We start from the raw sequence: 22,811 nt of genomic DNA on the forward strand, positions 1-22,811 counted from the left end.
TTAACATTTACACCACGTTAATATTAGGTAATAACCATTTTTAACAATAGCAAATCTAACAATCTGTTCCTGATATCACCATTAAGACTTTTTAAAAAATTATTCACTGGTGGGATGTGGGCATTGCTGGCAGGTCAGCATTTATTGCCTGTTCCTAGTTACCCTTGAAAAGCTGGTTTTGAGCTGAGTTTTCGAACTACTGCAGTCCATATGGTGTAGTTAGCACCACAATACCATTAAGGAGAGAATTCCAGAATTTTGACCCAGCAACAGTGAAGGAAAAACGATATGTTTTCAATTCAGGTTGGAGAGTGGCTTGGAGGGCTATTTGTAGGCAATGGTGTTGCCATGTATCTGCTGCCCTTATCCTTCTGGACAGAAGTGGTCATGGGTTTGGAAGGTGCTGTCTGAGGATCTTTGTGAATTTCTACAGTACATACTGCTCCTTCTGAGTGTCGCTGGTGGAGGGAGTACATGCTTGTGGATTTAGTTCCAGGCAAGTGGGAAGTCTTCCATTACAATTCTGACTTAGTACTTTTTAGATGACGAATAGGCTTCGAGGAGTCAGGAGGTGAGTTACTCGCCACAGTGTTTCTAGCCTCTGACCTGCTTTTGTAGCCACTGTATTTAAATGGCATCTCCAGTTTATATTTTGGTCAATGATAACACCCAGGATGTTGATAATCGGGCAATAAATGATGGTAACACCATTGAATGCCAAGGGGTACTGGTTAGATTGTCTTTTATTGGAGGTGATCACTGCCGGGCATTTATGTGGCGCAAATGTTACTGCCACTTGTCAGCCCAAATCTGTATCTTGTTGCATTTGCACATGGTCTTTTTTCAGTATCTGGGGAGTTGTGAATGGTGCTGAGCATTGTGTGCAGTCGTCGACAAACATCTCCAATTCTGACCTTATGATGGAGGGTAGGTTATTGATGAAGCAGCTGAAGATGGTTGGGTCAAGGACAATACCCTGAGGAACTCTTGGAGCTGAGATGACTGATCTTCAAGAACCACAACCATCTTCTGGTGTCCCAGGTATGACTTCAACCAGCAGAGAGTTTATCCCCCAATACCCTTTGTTTCCAGTTTTGCTAGGGCTTGTTGCTGCCAGCTGCAGCATATGCTCACCTCAGGAACACAGCTGCTTTGTGCATTTTAGAACCAAGGCTGTAATGAGGTCAGGAGCTAAGTAAACCCAAACTGGGCATCAGTCACCAGGTTATTGCTAAGCAGGTGCTGCTCGATAGCACTGTTGATGACACCTTCCATCAATTTATTAATGATCAAGTGTAGATTGAAGGAGCAGTTATTCATCAGGTTGGATTTATCCTGCATTCTGTTTACAAGACATACCTGAGCAAATCTCCACATTGTTGGGTAGATGCTAGTGCTGTAGCTGCATTGAAACAGCCCGGCTAGTGGAATGGCAAGTTCTGGAGCACAGGTCTTCAATACTATTGCTGGAATGTTGTCAGGGAACATAGCCTTTGCAATATCCAGTGCTTCCAACCATTTCGTGATACCACATGGAGTAAATTGAATTGACTGAAGACTGGTATCTGTGATACTGGGGACCTATGGAGGAGGCAGAGTTGGATCATCCACCTGGCACGTCTCACTGAAGATTGATGCAAACCCTTCAGCCTTATCCTTTGCACTAGAGTGCTGAACTAATCCTTCATTTGAGGATGAGGATATTTGTGGAGCCGCCTCTGGAGAGTTGTTCAATTATCCACGACCATTTATGACTGGATGTGACAGGATGAGAGAGCTTAGATTTGATCCATTGTTTGTGGGATTGCTTGGCTCTATCAATTGCTGCTTATGCTGTTTGGTAACTTCTCCAGGTTGACACCTCATTTTTAGGTATGCCTGGTGCTGCTCCTGGAAAGCCCTCCTGCATTGTACATTGAACCAGAGTTGATCCTCCTGGATGCCTAATCTTTTGTTGCGAGATCTGTTTGAAGTCTGTTGCATTTAGCTCAGTGATAGTTCTACACAACATGATGGAGAGTATTCTTAATGTGAAAGTGGAACTTAGTCCTTGTGGAGACAATGAGATGGTCACACTTTAGTCCGGAGAGAGAGAGAAAATCAGTTGGGCAGTCAAAGAAATGGATAAAGGTCAGCCAAGGAGAATCAGTATTTGCTAATGGGGACCGTTAGCGGCTGACAATGGGTCGTTTGTATTCGTTCTCCCAGGCTTATCTTTCTCCATTCCTTTGCCCAATTGTTCTTCAATCTCTCTGGGCTCTATCTCCACTAATTGCTTACTCCTCCCTTCTACCCCCACCCCATCTTTTAGCATATATACCAGTTTTTTCCTAGCTACAATCAGTTCTGAGGAAGGGTCGCTAGACCCAAAACATTAACTCTGCTTTCTTCCCACAGATGCTGTCAAACCTCTTGTATTTTTACAGCCATTTCTGTTTTTTATTTCTGACCTGTTTCTCAGATTCCAGTACACCTTCAAGTTTAGTGTACTGAGTAATTTGACCAATTTGCATAGAGTTTCTCGGTGCTCATTGCTTCTCCCTTTTAGTCACTTTCTTATTTGGCTGTAGGCCTGCAGTTTTCCATCGGACCGGACTAGTACCCTTTCACATGGGACTTCGTGGTGATGAGAGTATTCTGCAATTAGATGTTTATTTCAATCATTTGTTCAAACTGTGACCCGTGAAAACCCCCGTCCTGAAAGGTTCATGTTGCACGTGTGGAAAGGTCTGCACATGTACAATTTATGCAATGCTCTGCCAGTAAAAGACATGGTGCCCAGAAATGCACAATAAATGTGAATGAATAGGATGACATGATGTCACAGGCAGTACTGGCACAATGCAAAATGTGTTTTGTACATGTGTACTGAGTGTTTTTAGAGTGACAAATGCCTTAGTCAAAACTGGAGGAATTGTTGGTTCTTTATACTTACTTCACCCCATCAAGAACAGATTGGTACAAGCATTAATACTATTTTAATTCTTCCCTTCTAAAGGTTTGTACACTTATTAACTGTTTTATAGCTTTGTCTTAATATTGTGTCAAAATTGGTGATATGCAGTTGCATCACTTTCATTCTCATTGCTAAAATCCATTTAAACAGGTTTTCATATTTATTTAATTTTAACGAAGCAGCTTTGCAAATAGATGATGAATTAAAACAAAAACTGAAAACAATATGGTATCACAAATGGCCCAGGAATAGAAAATAATTAACAAAGCTTCGTTTTTGCAAAACATGAAATCATAACTGGATGTAGTGGTATGTTTAAAGGAACATGGGATCAGGAGTAGGCCACTCAACTTAGTGAGCATGCTCTGCCATTTAATATGATTGTGACTCCTTGAACACTTCAATGTGATTAGCAATCAGAAATTTATCAATTGTGACTTAGACGTGTTCAAAGTCTGAGCTTCCACAGCCCTTTGCAATAGAGAATTCCAAAAGTTCAAAACTCTATAGAAACATTTCTCCTCTTCTTGCTCCTAAATGGTATACCCCTCATTTTAAAAATTATACCCCAGGTTTTAGACTCCTCATCGAGGGGAAATGTCTTGGTTGCATCTACACTGTCTATTCCTTTTAAGTATTTTGTAGGTTTCAACGAGATCACCTCTCATTCTTCAAAACTTTAGAGAAAACAGGCATGGTTTGCTCTTTGTAGGACAGTCCTTCCATCTCAGGAATAAGTCTGGTGAACCTTTGTTGCACTCTGACGATATTATTTAAGGAAACGAAAACTGCACACTGCACACTGCACTCCAGATTCAGTCTAACTAAGCTGTTATACAATTGAAGCAAAACTTCACTACCTCTGCACTTGTATCCTCTTGTGATAAAGGCTAGCATTCCATTAACTTCCTACTGCTTGCTGCACGCACACATAACCTTCAGTGACTTAGCGATAAGGATATGTAGATCCCTTTGTACATCTCCAATTTCCAACCTCTTTACATTTGAGAAAAAGCCCGTACATCTTTTTTTGACATTTCTCCTCGTATTCCATCTGCCCTGTTCCTACTCAGTCACTAAGCCTGTTTAATTCCTCATGAAACCGCTTTACATCTTCTTGACAACACACACTCCCACTTAGTTTATGTGACTCCTTGAACACTTCAATGCCTTTAATGTCATATTATCCCTCTAACGTTTTATGCGATTGGTAATCAGAAATCTATCACTTGTGACTTTGACGTGCTCAAAGACAGAGTTTCCACAGCCCTGCATCTGCAAATTTTGGAAATTTACATTTGCTCCCCACTTTGAAATCCTTGATATATATTGTGAACAGCTGGGCCCAAATACTGATCTCTGTAATAGCCCTCTAGTCATAGCCTCCCAATCCACGAATGACCCACTTATTCCTTCTCATGTTTTCTGTCAGTTGTCAAATTCTTAATCCATGATAGTGCATTACCTCCTATTCCATGTGCTTTAGTTTTGCTCACCAACCTGCTGTGTGGTCCTTTATCAGAAGTGTTTTGAAAATCCATAAATATTATGTCCATCTCACTTTTCTCAATTTTGGTAGTGAGTCCTCAAAAAAAACTTCAATAAGTTCATCAAGCCTTATTTCTCTTTCACAAATCCATGTTGTCTATGCCCATTAAATCATTATTATCCAAGTGGCAATAGATAACATCCTTTTTAATAGTTTCTAGTATTAGGTACTATTAATAGTATTCTCGCTGATTTATGACTGATATCACAGTGATGGTGAAGTTACGCCAGTTTCTTCTGTGTTTCTTTGCCTTGGCCTCATTCTACCCAAAAGGTCTGTAGTTTCCTGTTTTCCCTCACTTCCTTCTTGAACAGTGGGGTGACATTTGTGACTTCAAATCTGTACGAATCATTCCAGAATCTCTAGAATTATCAGCATATTGACTATCTGTAAAGTCACGCCATCAGCACTCAAACATGTTCTTCAGACTTCAGCCACATGTTCTCAATATAGCATGAGTGTGCATTGACTGCGTAAATGAATTTGTAAGTCAGAGTGTCTGTGTTGATCATGGTTTCATTATTACTAATTACAGTTGGTGGTATTCAGAAATTGAATGTGTAGCATTGTTGCTGCTCCTTGCTGGAATACAGTTGTTTAACTATCCTCAGAATTGTGATTTAAATGTGACTATTGTCCCAATATACTTGGATTGCTTGAGATTTCTTGATGACTTGTTGACCTGGAATCCTTCACTCTAAACCAGTTAACCAGAAGACCCTCATTTTTCCTTTTTATTCGTTAATATTTGTTAGAAAAATTATTTATAAATCATAACTAGAAATGCAGAAACTAGTTGGCCCTGCCTAAATATTGTAAAATTTAATTCTCACTTAGAGTTAACCTTTAAATCAAAGTTATATTCTTGTATTCAATATTATTTGATATTGTTATATGATGGAACTGAGTTAAAGTGTAGCATTCCCAACTGTGTATTAATCTTGGAAGCAATCACTCTTTACTTATTATTTAGGAATTGGAGGCATATTTTCTTTGAATAATGATTTAAATGTAAAAATAGAGAATAGTGAAATGAGTAAGCTATGAAATAATAATTAGCTTTATGATGCAATGATTATAACACCGAAAAATGACTTGTAAAGCAGTTATTGGAATAAAATTTTGTGATTGATTGTGAGGATTTTTGAAGGAACTGTATGAGAAAGCAGAAGCAGAGGATAGGGTGGTAGAAAATGGTGAGGTGTGAGGTATGGGAAAGAACCCCCAATTAACTTTCAACTTGTTTTTAAGGTTAATGAGGAAGTTTTTTTTTCTAAATTCATTCAAGGGATGAGAGCTTCTAGGCAGCGTTTATTGCCCATCCCTAATTGCCCAGAGGGCAATTCAAAGTCAACCACATTGCTGTGGGTCTGGAGTCACCATGTAGGCCAGACCAGATAAGGATGGCAGTTTCCTTCCAAAAAGGACATTAGTGAACCAGATGGGTTTTTCCAACAATGAATAGTGGATTCATGGTCATCATTAGACTCTTCATTCCAGTTTTTTTTATTGAATTGGAATTCCACCATCTGCTGTGGCGGGATTCAAACCTGGGTACCCAGAACACTATCTAGGGCTTTGGATTAACAATTGGATAATATCACTAAGCCCTTGCCTCCCCTTAAAAGGTATCTTAATAAAATAAGCTAGTGGAATGTAACTGAACGTCACTTAACATTGCGTACGTTTTAATAACTGTACAGTTTGCATTGAAAACTAGTGTCACTGCAGTGTGTGATCAGTGATGACACTTGGATCAGTAAACCAATAAGTATCTCCATGAAATTAGATGTATACAGCAAAGTGACTGTGTTTCCTGACATATGTCAAGTTGCAGGTAAATTAAACTACCTGGTATCTGATTTCTTTCCTGTGATTGTGTCCAGAAAGCATTAGGATGCGGAGACTTAACATAGCTGTTTTAAATGTTCTTCTAAAACCACTTATCTTATTCCATAGACAACAAGGTGCAGGGCTGGATGAACACAGCAGGCCAAGCAGCATCATAGGAGCCTTGTCTCGGATTCTCCAGCATCTGCAGTTCCTACTATCTCTGATTCTATCTTATTCCATAGTCCACTTCCCCTGAGTAAAATAATGGGAGTTTCCTGGGGTCATCTGAGCAGGAATAGTATTGTTTTGTTGCCATATGGTGTCCCCTGCTCTTTGCAAATGGGTAACTCCTGTAACATATACTGAGTCTGGTATGGTTCATTAATTCTGAAAGAGGAAATCTTGGTAATAGTGTGACTGCAGCTGGATGTACAATATAAATTTGACAAAAAAATTCAGTTGAACTGATATTCGACCAGAATAAGGAAATATTTTTCGGAATTGAAACCATAAAATAATCCACTATATACTCTCTTACTGTAAGTATGACAATGTATAGACAATTGTGTACGTTTGTATCTATTTTGTTGTCAATTTGGCTGACTTATAGTACTTCTATCTCCATGTCAGCAGTTTTGAGCTCCAGACCCATTCTTGAACTTCAGTTGGTTGACACCTCACTACAATTTTAGTGCAATACAAAGGAATCCCCTGTAGCTGTTCCTCTGTCAAACAAGTATTCCATTTTGGGAGACTGAGAAGGCAATGGCCCATCAGGTGACTGCAGCAGCAGCAGTAGCCAGAGCAGTGGCACCATGGTTGGCCCCCCTGTATAGAGGGGATGGACAAAGCGTAGTAGAGCAATAGTAATTGAGAGTCAATAGTCAGAGGCACGGGTGCTTCTGTGGCCACGAGGGAGACTCTAGGATGGTATGTTGCCTCCCTGGTGCCAGGGTCATAGATGTGTCTGAGTGGGTACAGGGCATCCTGGAATGGGAGGGTAAACGGATAGAAGTCCTTGTCCATATTGGCACAAATGACATAAGTAGGAAGAGTGACAAGGTCCTGCAACAATTCAGGGAGTTAGGTAGTAAACTAAAAAAACAGGATTTCTAGGGTAGTAATCTCAGGATTATAGCCTGTGCCACATGCTGAGGCTAGGAACAGAAAGTATAACTGTACAAGTGGTTGAAGAGCTAGTGTAGTGGAGACCACTTCAGATATGTGAATCATTGGGATGCCTTCCAGGGAAGGCGGAACCTTTTACGAGAAGTACGGGTTGAATCTGAACTGGAGGGGCACCAATATCCTGGCAGGGAGGTTTGATAGTGCCACTCAGGAGGGTTTAAACTAGTGTGGCAGTGAGGTGGGAACTGGAGCAGTGGGTCAATAAATGTAGAGACTGGGGAAAGTCTTTAGACTGAGGCAAGAGGAAGAGCAATCGGGGAAAGGTTGCTGAGCTCAGCAGAACTGAAGGCTTGAACTGTATTTGCTTCAATGCAAGAAGTATAACAGGTAAAATGGATGAACTTAGAGACTGGATTAATACATAAAGTTATTAAGTTGCTATCACAGAGATATGGTTGAAAGAGGGACAGGAGTGGCAGCTTAATATTCCAGGATATTGATGTAAAGAGATGGGGGAGTTGCATCACTGATTAGGGAGCATATCTCAGCTGTGTTGAGGGAAAACTCCCTGGAGGGATCCTGAAGTGGGGCATTATGGGTAAAACTCAGGAATAGAAAGGGTGCAGTCACAGTGCTGGGATTGTACCGCAAACCTCTCCGCTGTCAGCAAGAGATAGAGGAAGAGTTATGTAGTCTGACTTTGAAAAGATGTGAAAATAACAGGGTTGTTGTGGTGGGTGATTTTAATTTTCCGCCATATTGACAGGGACTCCCTTAGTGCTAGGGGTTTGGATGCAGAGCAATTTGTTAGGTGTGTGCAGGAGGGTTTTTTTTTTTTTGAAATGGTGTGTGAATAGTCCAATGAGGGAGGGGTCTATATTGGGACCTGGTATTGGAAAATGATCCTGGCCAGGTGATAAAAGTTTTAGTAGGGGAGTGTTTTGGGAATAGTGCCCATAATTCTGTATGTTTTCAGATACTTATGGATAAGGACAAGAGTGGACATTGGATGAAGGTGTTATATTGGGGGAAGGCCAACTATAACTGAATTAGGCAAGAATTGGAGAATGTGAATTGGGAACAGCTGAATTGGGATAAATCTACATCTGACGTGTGAGACTTGTAAAGACCATTTGATTAGAATGCAGGACAGTCATGTTCCTGTGAAAAAGAAGGACAGAAATGGCAGGGTTCAGGAACCTTGGATGACAGGGGAAATGATTAACTTAGTCAAAAAAAAAAAGCATACCTAAGGTCTTGGTAACTAAAAACAGACCAAGTACTTGAAAAGTATAATGTTGTTCCTTTGCTTATGAAGGGAAGCAGAGATAATCGAGGTAGTTACAGGCTGGTGAGCTTGACATCCGTGGTGGGGAAGCTGCTGGATAAGATACTGAGAGACAAAATTATTCACATTTGGAAGCGAATGGACTTGTTACTGATGGGCAGCATGGGTTTGTGCGGCGAAGGTGTCTCACCAACTTGATTTGAGTTTTTTTGTGGAGGTGACAAGAATGACGGATTCGGGAAGGGCAGTGGATGTTGCCTATGTGGACTGTAGTAAGACATTTGATAAGGTACTTCATGGCAGGCTAGTACAGAAGTTAGAGTCTCATGAGATCTGGGGTGAGCGGGCTAGGTGGACACGAAACTGGCTTAGTTATAGAAGACGGAGAGGAGAGGTGGAAAGGTGCTTTTTGGAATGGAGATCAGTAACTATTGGTCTTCCACAAGGATCAGTGCTGGGACCTTTGTTGTTTGTAAAGATATAAATGATCTGGAGGAAAATGTAGATGGTCTGATTAGTAAGTTTGCGGATGACACCGAAATTGGTGGAGTTGCAGACAGTGAGGAGGATTGTCAAAGGATACAGCGGGATGTAAATTGTGGATTTGGGCAGAGAAATTGTAGATGGAGTTTAATCTGGAAAGATGTGATGTGTTGCATTTTGGAAGATCAAATTCAGGTGCAAATTATACGATAAATGGCAGAACCCTTAGGGGCATTGACATACAGAGGCATCTGGGTGTACAGGTCCATAGATCCCTGAAAGTGGCAACACAGTTTGGTAAGGTGGTCAAGAAGGTATACAGCATGGTTGTCTTCATTGTCCGGGGCATTGAATATAAAAATTAGCGAGTTATGTTACAGCTGAATAAAACTTTTGTTAGGCCACATTTGGAATATTGCATGCAATTTTGTTCGCCACACTACCACAAGGACATGGATGCTTTGGAGAGGGTGCACAGAAGGTTTACCAGGATGTTGCCTGGTCTGGAGGGTTTTAGGCATGAGGAGAGGTTGGATAACCAGGGATTGTTTTCACTGGAAAGGCAGAGGTTGAGGAGGCCACCTGATAGATGACTACAAAATAATGAGAGGGATAGAGGGGGTGGATAGACAGAGGCTTTTTTCCAGGGTGGAATGGTCAACTACAAGAGGACACAGGTTCAAGGTGAGAGGCGAGAAGTGTGGGGAAAATGTTTCACATGTAGGGTGGTGGGTGCCTGGAACACGGGAGATGGAAGCAGGCATGTTAGCAACGTTTAAGGTATATCTTGATTGACACACGAATAGGAGGCAAACAGAGGGTTAGAAACTGCATACGGGCAATATGTAGAGGGTCTAATTAAAGATTAGGAATCAGCACAGGCTTGGTAGGCTGAAGGGCCTGTTCTTGTGCTGCATTATGTTGTATGCGAGGGAACAAAGACAGAAATTGCTGACGCAACTCGGCAGGTCTGGAAGCATTAGGGTTAGCACCGCTGCCTCACAGCGCCAGGGACCTGGGTTTGATTCCACCTTCAGGTGACTGTGTGCACGTTCTCTCTGAGTCTGTGTGAGTTTCCACTGGGTGCTCTACTTTTCTCCCGTTGTCCAAAGATGTTCAGGCTAGGTGGATTGGCCATGATAAATTGCCCATAGTGTCCAGGGATGTGCAGGCTAGGTGGATTAGCCACGGGCAATGCAGGGTAATAGGGACAGGATAGAGGGATAGGTCTTGGTGGGATACTGTCGGAGGGTTGGTCTGGACTCTATGGACTGAATGGCCTGCTTCAACACTGTGGGGATTCTATGATCTGTGGAAGGAAAGCAGAGTTAATGTTTTGAGTCTGGTGACTTTTCATCAGAGCATAGAATGCTGAAATACTGGAGAAATAGTCTTTCAGATAAGATGTCAAATTTTATATCCTCTTGGGTGAATGAAAGTAATACAAAGCACTGTTTGAAGAGAATGGACATTTTCCCAGCTGTTCTGGTCAACATTTATTCCCTCAAGTAGCATCACCAAATAAACTGTCTGGCTGTTATGCTGTTGTTGTTTGTGAGACCTTAGATGCATGTACATTATAAATGTAATCATATTTGTAAATTATTTTGGGATGTGTGAGGTCATGAAAGCAGTTATATAATTGCCAGTTCTTGCTGTACTTTTATGAAGAATTTATGATGCAACGTGCTACATCACTGGAGTTCTTTACTTGAAATGTAGTTGATCATCTGTGAGACTCATGCTCAAAAGAAAAAGATTTTTTTGTTTCTCTGCTTGTCTCTACCCCATTTTCTTTGCCATATTTCTTTCTTGATCTAGCATTTCCTCCTTTTCGCTGTTATAATTTTAAAACAAAACAGACATTGCTTTTTATGTAAATTTTTGTTGTCATTGTGGTCAGGATTAAATTGCTGTGAAATGCAGCTCTGTTTTTTCTGGAGGTGTTTCACTGTACTTGATTACATTCCTTAATCTTTTTCCTACCAGGCACCCTGGAGAAGTGTTAACAGCTGAACCGTTGGGAAAACTGTTTGCTTCCCTGAAATGTACCCTGAATGAACCATTAACAGTCAATACCCATTCATATCATTAAGCAGGATGACTGGTGTGAATCTTTGTTAGCTATATCTTTTAGCTGTCAGCTATGTTGCACATTATTGAGAAAGGACTGATACAATTAATGGTAGAGCCCTGGGTGGTGTGGTAGAACAGAGATCTATTATTCTTTGAAATTGCGTCACAGACAGGTTGGTTAAGAAGGTGTTTGGCGTGCTTGCCTTCAGTGTTCAGACCTTTGAATACAGAAGTTGTGATGTCATGTTGAGGTCATACAGGATGTTGGTGAGGCCTCTTTTGGAGTATTCTGTGCAGTTCTGTTAGCCCTGTTATAGGAAGGATATTGTTAAACCTGAGAGGGTTCAGAAAAGGCTTACCAGGATGTTGCTGAGAGTGGAGGGTTGGAGCTATAAAAATAAGCTGGAGAGGCTAAGACTTTTTCACTGGAGCACAGGAGGTTTGGGGGTGACCTTTATTGAAGTTTATAAATATCATGAGGGGCATAGATAAGGTAAATAGCAAAGGCCTTTTTCCCTAAGGAAAGGCAGTTAAAACTAGGGGATGTAATTTTAAGGTGAGAGGGGAAAGATTTGAAAAGGACATGAGGGGCAGCTTTTTTTTTACACACACGAGTGGTTACCGTGTGGCATGCATTGCCAGAAGAAGCAGTAGTTGTAGGTACAATTAGAACTTTTAGAAGACATTTGGATGGATACATGATAGGAAAGGTTTGGAGGGGCATGAGCCAAATGCAGGCAGGTGGGACTAGTTTAGTTTTGGACCATGGTCGGCGTGGACTCATTGGACCGAAGGGTCTGTTTCCATGCTGTATGGCTGTATGACTCTGACTCTAATTGTGTTATTTATGTTGGCAAGCACCTGAAGTAATGTTGTGTAGTCTAAACTTCTTACTCTATCCGGACTACCAAATGCCTGATGTAACATGGTGCTAAAGTGTCATGTTATATCGGAAGATGATGTTTGATGAGGGGTGTTAAATCCTGGCAAATTATATCCAATTGTATGGTTTCAGACATCCAGTTTCTTTTGTGATAACAAGGTGTAGAGCTGGATGAATACAGCAGGCTAAGCAGCATCAGAGGAGCAGGAAAGCTGATGTTTCGGGTCTGGACCCTTCTTCAGAAAGTTTCTTTTGTTCTACTTTAGTGGAGGTGTGGTTGACATAGTGTATTGTTTTTGTAATTCTTATGTTTGGAACATGTTTCATGAAATCAACTACAGGAGAATCATGCCTAGATAGCATTTGGATTGCTGACTTTAAAATATCTTTACAAATTACTAACATTTTGAAAATGAAGAATAAGTCTGGATTTTTTTTTATTCCAAACTTGGTCAATTTGCATGTTATGATCAGAAATGCACTGCAGTGATGGTGGAAACAGTTTCAGGGGAGATATTGGGGAAAAGATTTTCTAGGCCGTCAGATTGATTGATTGGATAGCTTTGTCAATGATTCACACACTGTGGATGGAATGGACTCCTTCTTCTGTATTGTATCTTCCATGATTTTCTGTCCTGTACAATGCATGACACAACCACTTCTGACTGAACAAACCAGATGTCGCCACCACTATATGCTCTTAAATGTCAACGTTGATCTGAGTGTCCACTGCCGTTTCCTTCCTCAATGGTAATTCTAATCTCTTTTAGGTTATCTCCAGTGTACTTTAATGAGGCAGCTGTAACTCTTGTACTCTTGTCTGGACGTTACCAATCTAATGGGTGATTAGTTTTTACTTCTGTTTCTGTTCTTATAGTTTTATCTTGGAAGCCCAATGTGTTTTGTTTGTCTTTAGTCTGAATCTGTTGGATCTGCGCTGTGCAGAGAAAGACTGATAGATAAATCATGACATTAAACTCTATTCATTCATCTGCTCAAAAATTGTATTGACAACATTTTTTTCAGGAAAATAAATATACCTGGTGCTCAGAAACTAATGTATTTTGGTCAACAAGTATTCAGAAAATGCACAGAAGTTCTCAGGTTCAGCCTTAGCTACACATTTTTTGGCAGAAATTGAAACAATGTTTGAGCAATACTGATGAAATATCTACCATCTAAGACTCTCAACATGCTCACGATGTGGTATCCTCTACGTTGGGGAAGTGAAGTGTAGACTGGGTGACTGCTTCGCAGAACATCTACGTTCTGCTTGCAAAAAAGACCCTGAGCTTGTAGTTGCCTGCCACTTTAATACACCACCCTGTTTTCCTGGCTAACATCTCTATCTCAGGCCTGCTGCAGTGTTCCAGCAAAGCTCAGCGCAAGTTGGAAGAACAACACCTCATTTTGTGCTTGGGGCCCCTGCAGCTCTATGGACTCGATATCAAGTTCAACAATTTTAGGGCCTGAACTCTCTCATGCCTTAGCTCCCTACTCCACACACCAGGCCTTGATTTCATATAGTCTGCCATTACACACGACCCATTGATAGTCACCAACGCTCCCCATTAACAGCGATTCACCCTCCTAGCCAGATTGTTATCAACTCCTTTGTCTGTCCAACTGTTCTTCTCTCTTTGCTCTATCCCCACCTATTGTTTACTCCTTACACCCTCTCCCACCCTATCTTCTGCATATAAACTGACATTTTCGTAGCTACCATCTGTTCTGAGGAAGGGTCACTGGACCTGAAATGTTAACACTTTTATTTTTCTGCATAGATGCTGCCAGACATGCTGAGCTTTTCCAGCAATCTCTGTTTTTGTTCCTGATTTACAGCATCCACAGTTCTTTTGGATTAAAGGACTAAATCAACATTGGAACAATGGTCGAGCATTCCTACCCTCTTGCATGTCCCACCATTGAATTGGATTATGATGGATCTATACATCAGCTGCACTTACCCGTTGCTCAATAGGTTCAAACAAAAATCTGTTTCAATTTTGAAATTTTCAATTTTTTAAATTCTTGTAGAATAGAATAGAATATCCTTTATTGCAGTGTCTACCTTTTATGGTGCCATCTTAAGTACAAGTACCTAAGTACAAATCATGGATACAAAAGAGGAATAAAAAGTAATTGCATTACTTAGAGCTTTAAAAAAAATGTTAGAAATAAGACATTGTTGAAGGATTGACATTACGGTCAGGTAAAAAATTTCAAATAAACATGTACATTGCAGCAGCTCATTGCAGGGCCTTCACACGTGGTCTGACTGCCTGCGTCAGACCCTGATCCAATAGCTGTCCCTGCTCCGCTCCAAGCCTCCAGCCTGCTCTGTACCGGCACTTAGCTGTTCCAAGGTAAGTTTCAGGACTGCATCCCCCAGCACTCAAGGCTCAGTCAGCATTTGCTGTCCCTTATTGCCCTGGAGAAGGTGGTGATTTGCTGTCATCTTGCACTACTGCAGTCCTTGGGGTGTAGGGACACCCACAGTGTTATTAGGAAGGGAGTTCCAGCATTTTCACTCCAATAATGAAAGAGTGCAGGGTGGGAAATTGCCTAGCCTCAACAAATTTGGTCTAATCAAAGTTTTATAGCACTTTTTGTGTTAACTCTAGCCTTCTGTCTTCCAGCTCCTTTTGAGATGAAGGCCAACATATTTTGCTCTTATTCAGTAGCTTTGAGTGATTTCTGGGATTCTAAATCTGTCTTTTTCCTCCATTGCTCCTAGTTTCTTCGATCAGAGTGCTTTCTAGATTATATCTATCTTAGTTACAGAGTGGATGACTATATTTCCTGAAAATGAACTTCATTTTGTCCACTCTCCCAATCTGTCAAAGTTACTTGGCAACTTGCTTCCTCCCGCCTAGACTCTAACACTTAGCATTGTCAGGAAATTTGGATATATATCTCCCTATTCTGTGATGAAGGTTCAAAATGTATTATTTGGAAACTTGAGTTCTTAGGTAGATCTTTAAGCATGGATTTGTATTTCTGTAATGTGTGGGTCAAGAAAGGAAGAACTCAGTATCATTTTTGAGTTTTATGAGTGGCACAGAGGTGCCTGGAAATTTGTTTAGATGCATATAAATAGGACTTTGAAAAACCCTTGAGTTGAATAGGTCAGTGCTTTAAAAAACAGTAGAAGAGACAATAAAATTGGGTTACTGTCCAGCAACAAGGTGTCCTATGAAGCAGAAACATTTAGAAAAACTGACCATCCAGAAGGGCAGTGAGTATGCAGGTTTCTTTTTTATACAGACAGATCATTGTATCCAAAAAAAACCCTGTATGAAGAGCAGTACAGTTTAGCAGTCTGAACAGTCATGGTGGATGAAAACAAATCCTAGGTAGTTTAATGACAGTGACAGGAAGCTCCAGAAACCCATGACTGTGGGATAGGAGTACAATGAGTCCATCGTAAGAAAGAAGTGAGTGATGTTAGCAGTTTAAGGGTCTGATGAAGAGACCTTGACTAAAGAAGATGGCATTCTATGAATGTAGAGATTAGCTGGGAAGAAACCATGTACGCCTGTGCCAACTGAACAAGGAAGTTTAAGGTTGAAACAGGCTGATCCTTCATTTGTAAGATTTCTTGAAAGATTATTGAGGATTGAGTCTTTATTTCTGATATGTGTAATAAGACAATTTCAACTAGTTATTTTGTAGTGTAATAGTGTTCTTTTTTGTGCAATAAATATTTATCTTTTGTTAAGGATACATTGATAGCCTCTTTGCAAATATGTTTAGTAATTGATCAATAAATAATTAAAAAAAAAAAATCTTATGGTCTATCATGCTCTGGGATCTGGCTTGTACAGTATTACTATCAACTTGGATCATACCAATTTCTTTCCACTATGCCATTGATAAATGCGTTGGTAAGTTTGACATCCCAGTGCTGATGTCTGGTAGATGCAATTTATCAAATCTGCTGAACTGGCACGTACAGCCATTAGTCCTACTGTGTTTTTGACCTTCCAACTAATTCTCTACTCGCCACTGTTACAGAACAGAGAATTTGATTCCTTTTCCTAAACTAGCTTCACCTGAAACATTACTTTCCTTATATTTTGAACAATTATTTACAATGCAATGATAAAAGTCTTGACTGCTGGGAATATTAGACGTGTTTACTGCCGTAGTTGCTGATCCATTATGTTGTTAGACATAGAAGTGATTATTGAATCAGTCCCATAGCTCAGCATAATACTGACAGATGTGCTGATTGGTGAATGTTGCAACATACTGCCTGTGGATCCCAAGATGCTGGAAGGGGAAATCCTTAATATTACATTAGTTGTCTATTTGAGTATTCCTAATCAGTCTGCATAATTTATTACACTGAGTGATATACTACTTGGTTAGGCATGCTGTCTTGTAAAACATCCATTTATCTGGCAGTGGCACTACCAGCCCACTGGTGCAGCTTGCACTTCTGTCATTGCCTGACTTCCCATTGGTCTGGAAAAATTATCTCTTTTACATTAATGGCTCTTTTGTTGCTCTGAAGGTTATTTATTTTGTAAACCTGAAAGACTGCTGATAACTATGTATGTGTGCTCCACATGCATCGAACAAAGGCGTGTCTGTCAGTCATTGTTTAGAGAGCATTGTGCTGCTTTCAGCAGCTTAATTTACTGTGAGTACAGCCTTGCTGTTTGATCAAACTTCTAACATCTGCTATGGGCGAGCATAAATTGTGTTCACTTCAAATTACTGAGTGGTTTCTCTCTGGTCTGAACACTAGGAACTGGTTGTTCATCTTCGGGGTACGAGAAGGCTGATGATGAGATGTCTGGAACGACATCCGCAGAGTTGGATCAAGCAGGCCGAGTTATCAATATCAACCTGCCTCAGACAACTAAATTCTGTGACAACCATGTCAGGTAAGGAAACATTAAAATTCATTGTGCAGGTTAGGATAGCTACAGCCATATGTTGAAGGCGAAATGTTCTTTTTCTTGACCGAGTTGGAGGTTTTGAATTATTTATTGACTCTAAGTATGTTCCTTATTCCAATATGGTTGCTAATTAATAGAAGACTTGCTGCCTGATTGTGGGAAACCCAATTACATGTTCAGTGGAATAATTCTGTTTCTTCAAGGCATATAAAATTAAACTTGGAGTAAAGATTATTGAGAGAAAAAGTGATTTTTGATGAGTGATGGAATATCTGCCTAGAGGTATTGCACTGCATTCAAAAATAGTTTGTTTGCAGTTAATTTTGCTGTAACTTAAAACACTTGCATGGAAAGAGATATGCTCTCCTTTTAGTCTTCGGTTTTAGAAATGGGTTATGGGGTTAAATGTACGATGTACTGTGAATTTATTTGGGGACTTTTTTTTTTAGAAACTTGTTTTAAGCATGAAAGCATGTTATTTTTGCTTCTTTAAAATAATTCCAGAAGAGAGATTCTGCAGTATTTGCTTTTGAAAGTTCATGGTGTCTCTTGGATGTCGGGACAGGGAAACTTATGAAAGTTGTTTGAAGGAAATACTAAACATGCAAGTCTCAAAGCCACCAATGTTAGATGTATTGCAATAGTGAAGTTGCTGTTCGATAATTTTTCAAAAGAGATGGCAGAATGAGCAGCAGCTATACAGGTGGATTTTGAACAGTGGACCAGCTAGCAGTCTTGTCTTGGGGAATCAGCAGGAAACATTTTGAGCAATATTGTGGTATGTGAATGGAAATCTGAAATGAGTTTGAAGTTCATGTAATTTCATATTTGTAGGTCTTTTGACTCAAGTTCAGGTTCGTTTTTAGGGAGATTGTAGCACTATTTATTTATTTTGAGGTGCTAAACAAGTACTTAAACTTCTGAAGGATCACTTAAAACTACACAGTTTTTCAGTATTATTCAAGTTCTGTGCTATCAAATGAGTATCTGTAAACTTCTGAAACTACTTGAGTATCTCCAGAGAACAATATAATAACTTGGGCTTAATTACTAAAGTTATAGTGCTGGGAAAGGTTTCTAAAAGACAGGAAAATATGAATCTCCAAGACTGAATCACCCGTTTCATAACCTGTCTTGCTGTTGCATTGTATATTGTACCAGGAAATTAATATGCTGAGTATCTGGGAATGATTACAAAGTCTCTGTTTCATCAGAAGTGAAAAAGATAGGAAGAATTACAAAAGCAAAACTTCACCTGAGGATGTCACCAAGCAATCAAATAGTTTTGAAGAGTAGTCACTATTGAAATGTACAGAAACATGGCAAAGTGTAGCGAAGTTCCACCAACAATGCAGTGTGGCAGTGATCAGATAATGTGTTCTTGTGATGTCAGTGGAGGAATAAATACTGGCTGGACCTCTCTTTCCAAGTTATGTCAAGGAACCTTTGAAGACCACCGAGCAGCAGTTCAAGCAGGCAGCTCATTATCATCATCTCCAGGATGGGCAATAAATGCTGGCCAACCAGCGATGTTCACATCCGATGACTGAATAAAAAAAACCGAGAGGGTAGACACGGCCTCTGTTTATCATCTCTTCCAAAAGGTGGCATCTCCAACAATGCTGAGGGAGTTCTGCACTGTTTTGAAGTACCAGTCTAGATTTTGTGCTTAGTTTTTTGAACTGAGGTCTGAACCTACACCTTGCCAGGATTACAATCATTATGCCATCACCAACATCTGATCCATATGTTAAGGAAATATTACAGACGAGCAAAGTACATGAGGTAGAGCTATTATCTGAACTGTAAGAATTCAGATTACAGCCTTGAAATTGTTTTCTTGGCAGCTTGCATGAGTTTTTTTTTAAGTTTCACAACATCATAAATTCCAGTTGCTATAATCTTTGACTTAACATGTTTAATGTTAACATCATTAAATAAAGAAGTGTTCTGCAGTTGAGTTAAGTTCTTTGTGTGAATTCTAAATGTCTTTAAATCTGAATAAAATCAACTTGAATGGTGTATGTACTGTCCAACAAACCAGTACTATAAACAATGGAAGACCCCATAGAATTGTAACAATAATAGAAAAACATCAGCGACATCGCCATAAAAATAAATGTAGATTGCAGCAATTCAAGAAGGCAGATCACCACTGCCTTCTCAAGGGCAACTAGGGAGGGGCAATAAATGCTAGCCAGCTAGTGATTCCCGCATCCAACAAATGAATTTTAAAAAATCCTGTATAAAGCAATTTGGAGGAATTGGAGATTGCTCATCAAATTAATTGGAATTAGTTTGAAGGAGTTTTTGTGAGCAGGTGAACTGTGAAGTTGTCTGTGCCGTTGATAATATTAGGAAAAACTAATGGTTTAGGAAATGGGAGTTCTGATGCACTTCTGATTAACTTGAATTTGAGAGATAACAATCGTGTTATGAGAACTGCATAGTGATCATTTGATTTATGCTGTAGCTACTGTACATTATACATCTTAAGTTGTTTCTCTGGAATTGCCTGATTCACTCGAGCTTGTTTAAAAAAATTACTAATCTTTTATCAACATTTGCTATTCTCCTATCCAGCATGTTTGACGCTGAAATCAAGTTTTAACATGTCACCTGCATCTTTTTTAAAAAATTGTTGCGTCTGTAGAAAGAGTAAGAAAATTGGGTCATTCTGGTCAGTTGTAAAGTAATAGTTACTTTGCACTTTGAAAGCATGTTTGCTTTTCAACAATATTTATGCTCAGGACATTCTGGTATATTCTTTAGATAAAATGGATTTAATTTTTCACCATACATGTATTTTGTGCACATAAGCTTTAACTGAACTTCCAGATATGTTTTGTAACAGTTGTGGTATAACTATGGTCTCCCATATGTCATTTTTTTGTTCCCACAGAAACTATTTTCTTAGAATGCTCCACAATTTAGACAAACGGCTATGCTGTGATACCCAAGGTGTTGCTGTAAACATACCAATCTCATGCAGCCAGCTGCAACTCCAAAATAAACTCTGCTGAGACTCACTAACGTTAGTGATGAGAAAGAGATTATTTTACTGGGCCTTTCTAACCGTAATGATAACCAAAATACCTACTGGTGTCACTAGGGCAGTAGTTTTAATACAATATAAAAGCAACTCAGTGATGCTGGATTTTTGGAGAAAAGAATAAGTGTTAGGATGGTGAAGCACACAAGTGACTCAAGTTTCTTCTGCTGTTCTTCATTGGATGACCAACTCTTACAAAATAGGAGATAATTCACTGTGGAGGAAAGCTGATGTTTTGGGTCTGGGCCCTTCTTCAGAAATGGGGGAGGGGAAAGGGAGCTCAGAAATAAATAGAGAAAGGAAGGTTGGGGCTGGGGAAGGTAGGTGGGATGGTGATGGGTGAGTGCATGTAGGCAGTGGTTGGGATTGGTCAGTGAGGTGGGAGTGGAGGATAACCCTACTGCAAAGCCTCATCCAAGTATGCCCACCTTGAAGAAGTTGTATTTTACCAGTTTCAAAATCTCCCCACCCCTGACCTCATCCCATGACCAACCCCACCTCCCCATCCCCGCCTTCTACACCTGACACAACCTGTCCATCTTCTCTCCCACCCTTCTGCTCCTCCCACCTCGCTGACCAATCCCCACCACTGCCTACCTGCACTCACCTATCACCATCCTACCTACCTTCCCCAGCCCCACCCCTCCTCTCTCTCTATTTATTCCTGAGCTCTCCTCCTCCTCCCCATTTCTGAAGAAGGGTTCCGACCCAACATATCATCTTTCCTGCTCCTCTGATGCTGCCTGGCCTGCTGTGTTCCAGCAGCTCCACACTGTTATCTCTATACTCTGGGTATGGTTTCACCAACACTCTGTACAACTGTAGCAAATCTTCCCTACTTATACAATGTATTCCATTTAAAATAAATGATGACGTTCCATCTGCCTTGCTGATTGCTTGCAGCATGCTGTGATGTTGGCGTAATTCATGTATCAGGACAGCCAGACCTCTCTGTACCACAGAATTCTGTAATCTCTCTTCATTTAAGTAATATTTTCCATTTTGTATTCTTTGTCCCAAGGTGATCTGTCTCGAGACTTGTTTTCATGACACATGGACATTGCTGCCTAATCAGCATTTATTGTCCATCCTACTGTACATCAGAGACATATTAGAGATGATCACAAGACTACTCAGGCCCCTAGGTAACAGGGTAGCCCACAAACCAACTACCACCTTGCAACTGCTACTGAAATACGGGATCCCATACCCACAACTAATATAACTAACGTGCAATACAAGATACCATGCAAGGACTCTGAAAAACATTACATAGGCCAAACTGGAAGAAAACTGACAATAAGGATACACAAACACCAACTAGCCACCAAGAAACACGACCAATTCTCACTGGCCTCAATACACACTGACAAAGAAGGACACAAACTCAACTGAACAACACATCCATAATAGCATGAGCCAAACAGATATGACAGGGAATTCCTGGAGGCCTGGTATTCCAACTGGAACTCCATCAACAATCACATTGAATTGGACCTGATGTACAAACCACTAAAAAACAGAACTGGAAGTAATGCCAAACACCCCAGCAAACCGAGGCATATAAATAACAAGTGGGACAGAACGCCGACGCTTCACCGGGGGCGCACTGACGATGTTACCAAGCAGGGTGACAAAACATCTGCGACCAAACACATCAGCTTGGCAAGCAAGTCTACAACCTCAATCTTACAATATTTCCCAGTATCCTGTAATTCATAGTGTAATCCCTTACCTTGTTAGCCTTCAAGTGCATTACCTCATGCTTCGAGTCATACAGTATGGAAACAGATCCTTAGGCCCACCTCGTTCATGCTGACCAGTTTCCCAAACTGAACTAGTCCCATGTGCTGCGTTTGGCTCACATCCCTCTAAACCTTTCCTATCCATATACCTGTCCAAATGTCTTTTACATGTTGTAATTGTACTCGCCTCTACCACTTTCTCTTGCCGTTCATTCCAGATACACACCACCTTCTGTGTGGAAAAAGTTGTTCCTCAGGTCCCCTGTAAATCTTTTCCCTCTCACTTTAAATGTACGCCCTCTAGTTTTAGACTCCCCTACTCTGGGGAAAAGACTTTGGCTATTCACCTTATCAATGCCCGCCCCCAATCATTTTATAAACCTCTATAAAGGTCACCCCTCAGCCTCCTACTCTTCAGGGAAAATAGTCCAGCATGTCCAGCCTCTCTGTATAACTCAAAATCTCCAGCCTTGATAATGTTCCTCATAAATCTATTTTGCATCTTTTCCAGTTTAATAACATCCTTTCTATACTAGGACAATCAAAATTGTATGCAGTACTCCTAATGTGGCCCCACCAATGTCTCGTACAAAGGTAACATGACATCCCAACTTCTGTAAACATTGCTCTGACCAATGAGGGCAAGCATGCCAAATTCCTTCTTCACCCCCAACCATCACCAGCAACCCCGTCCCACGCTCCCGACCCCGGTGCCACTTCCAAGGAACTATGTACCTATATCCCTCGGTCTGTTCAACACCACTCCCCAATGCCCTAACATTAACTGTTTAAGTCCTGCCCTGATTTGTTTAACCTAAATGGAACACTTCACATTTATCTAAATTAAACTCCATTTGGCATTCCTCGGCACACTTCTCCATTTGCCACTGTTCTGACCACCTGACAAC

The 22,811-nt window shown here is 40.5% G+C and overlaps 1 protein-coding gene across 1 annotated transcript in view; it reads left to right on the forward strand.

The window, feature by feature from the left end:
- atp8a2 (ATPase phospholipid transporting 8A2) overlaps window positions 1-22,811 on the forward strand; it is a 701,479-nt gene that overhangs the window by 288,976 nt on the left and 389,692 nt on the right. The window contains exon 4 of the mRNA XM_048597580.1: window positions 16,953-17,091. Within this exon, the coding sequence (XP_048453537.1) occupies window positions 16,953-17,091 (139 nt within the window). The remainder of the gene's footprint in view (window positions 1-16,952; window positions 17,092-22,811) is intronic.

Source organism: Rhincodon typus, chromosome 6, assembly GCF_021869965.1.
Source record: "Rhincodon typus isolate 14 chromosome 6, sRhiTyp1.1, whole genome shotgun sequence".
Lineage (NCBI taxonomy): Eukaryota > Metazoa > Chordata > Chondrichthyes > Orectolobiformes > Rhincodontidae > Rhincodon > Rhincodon typus.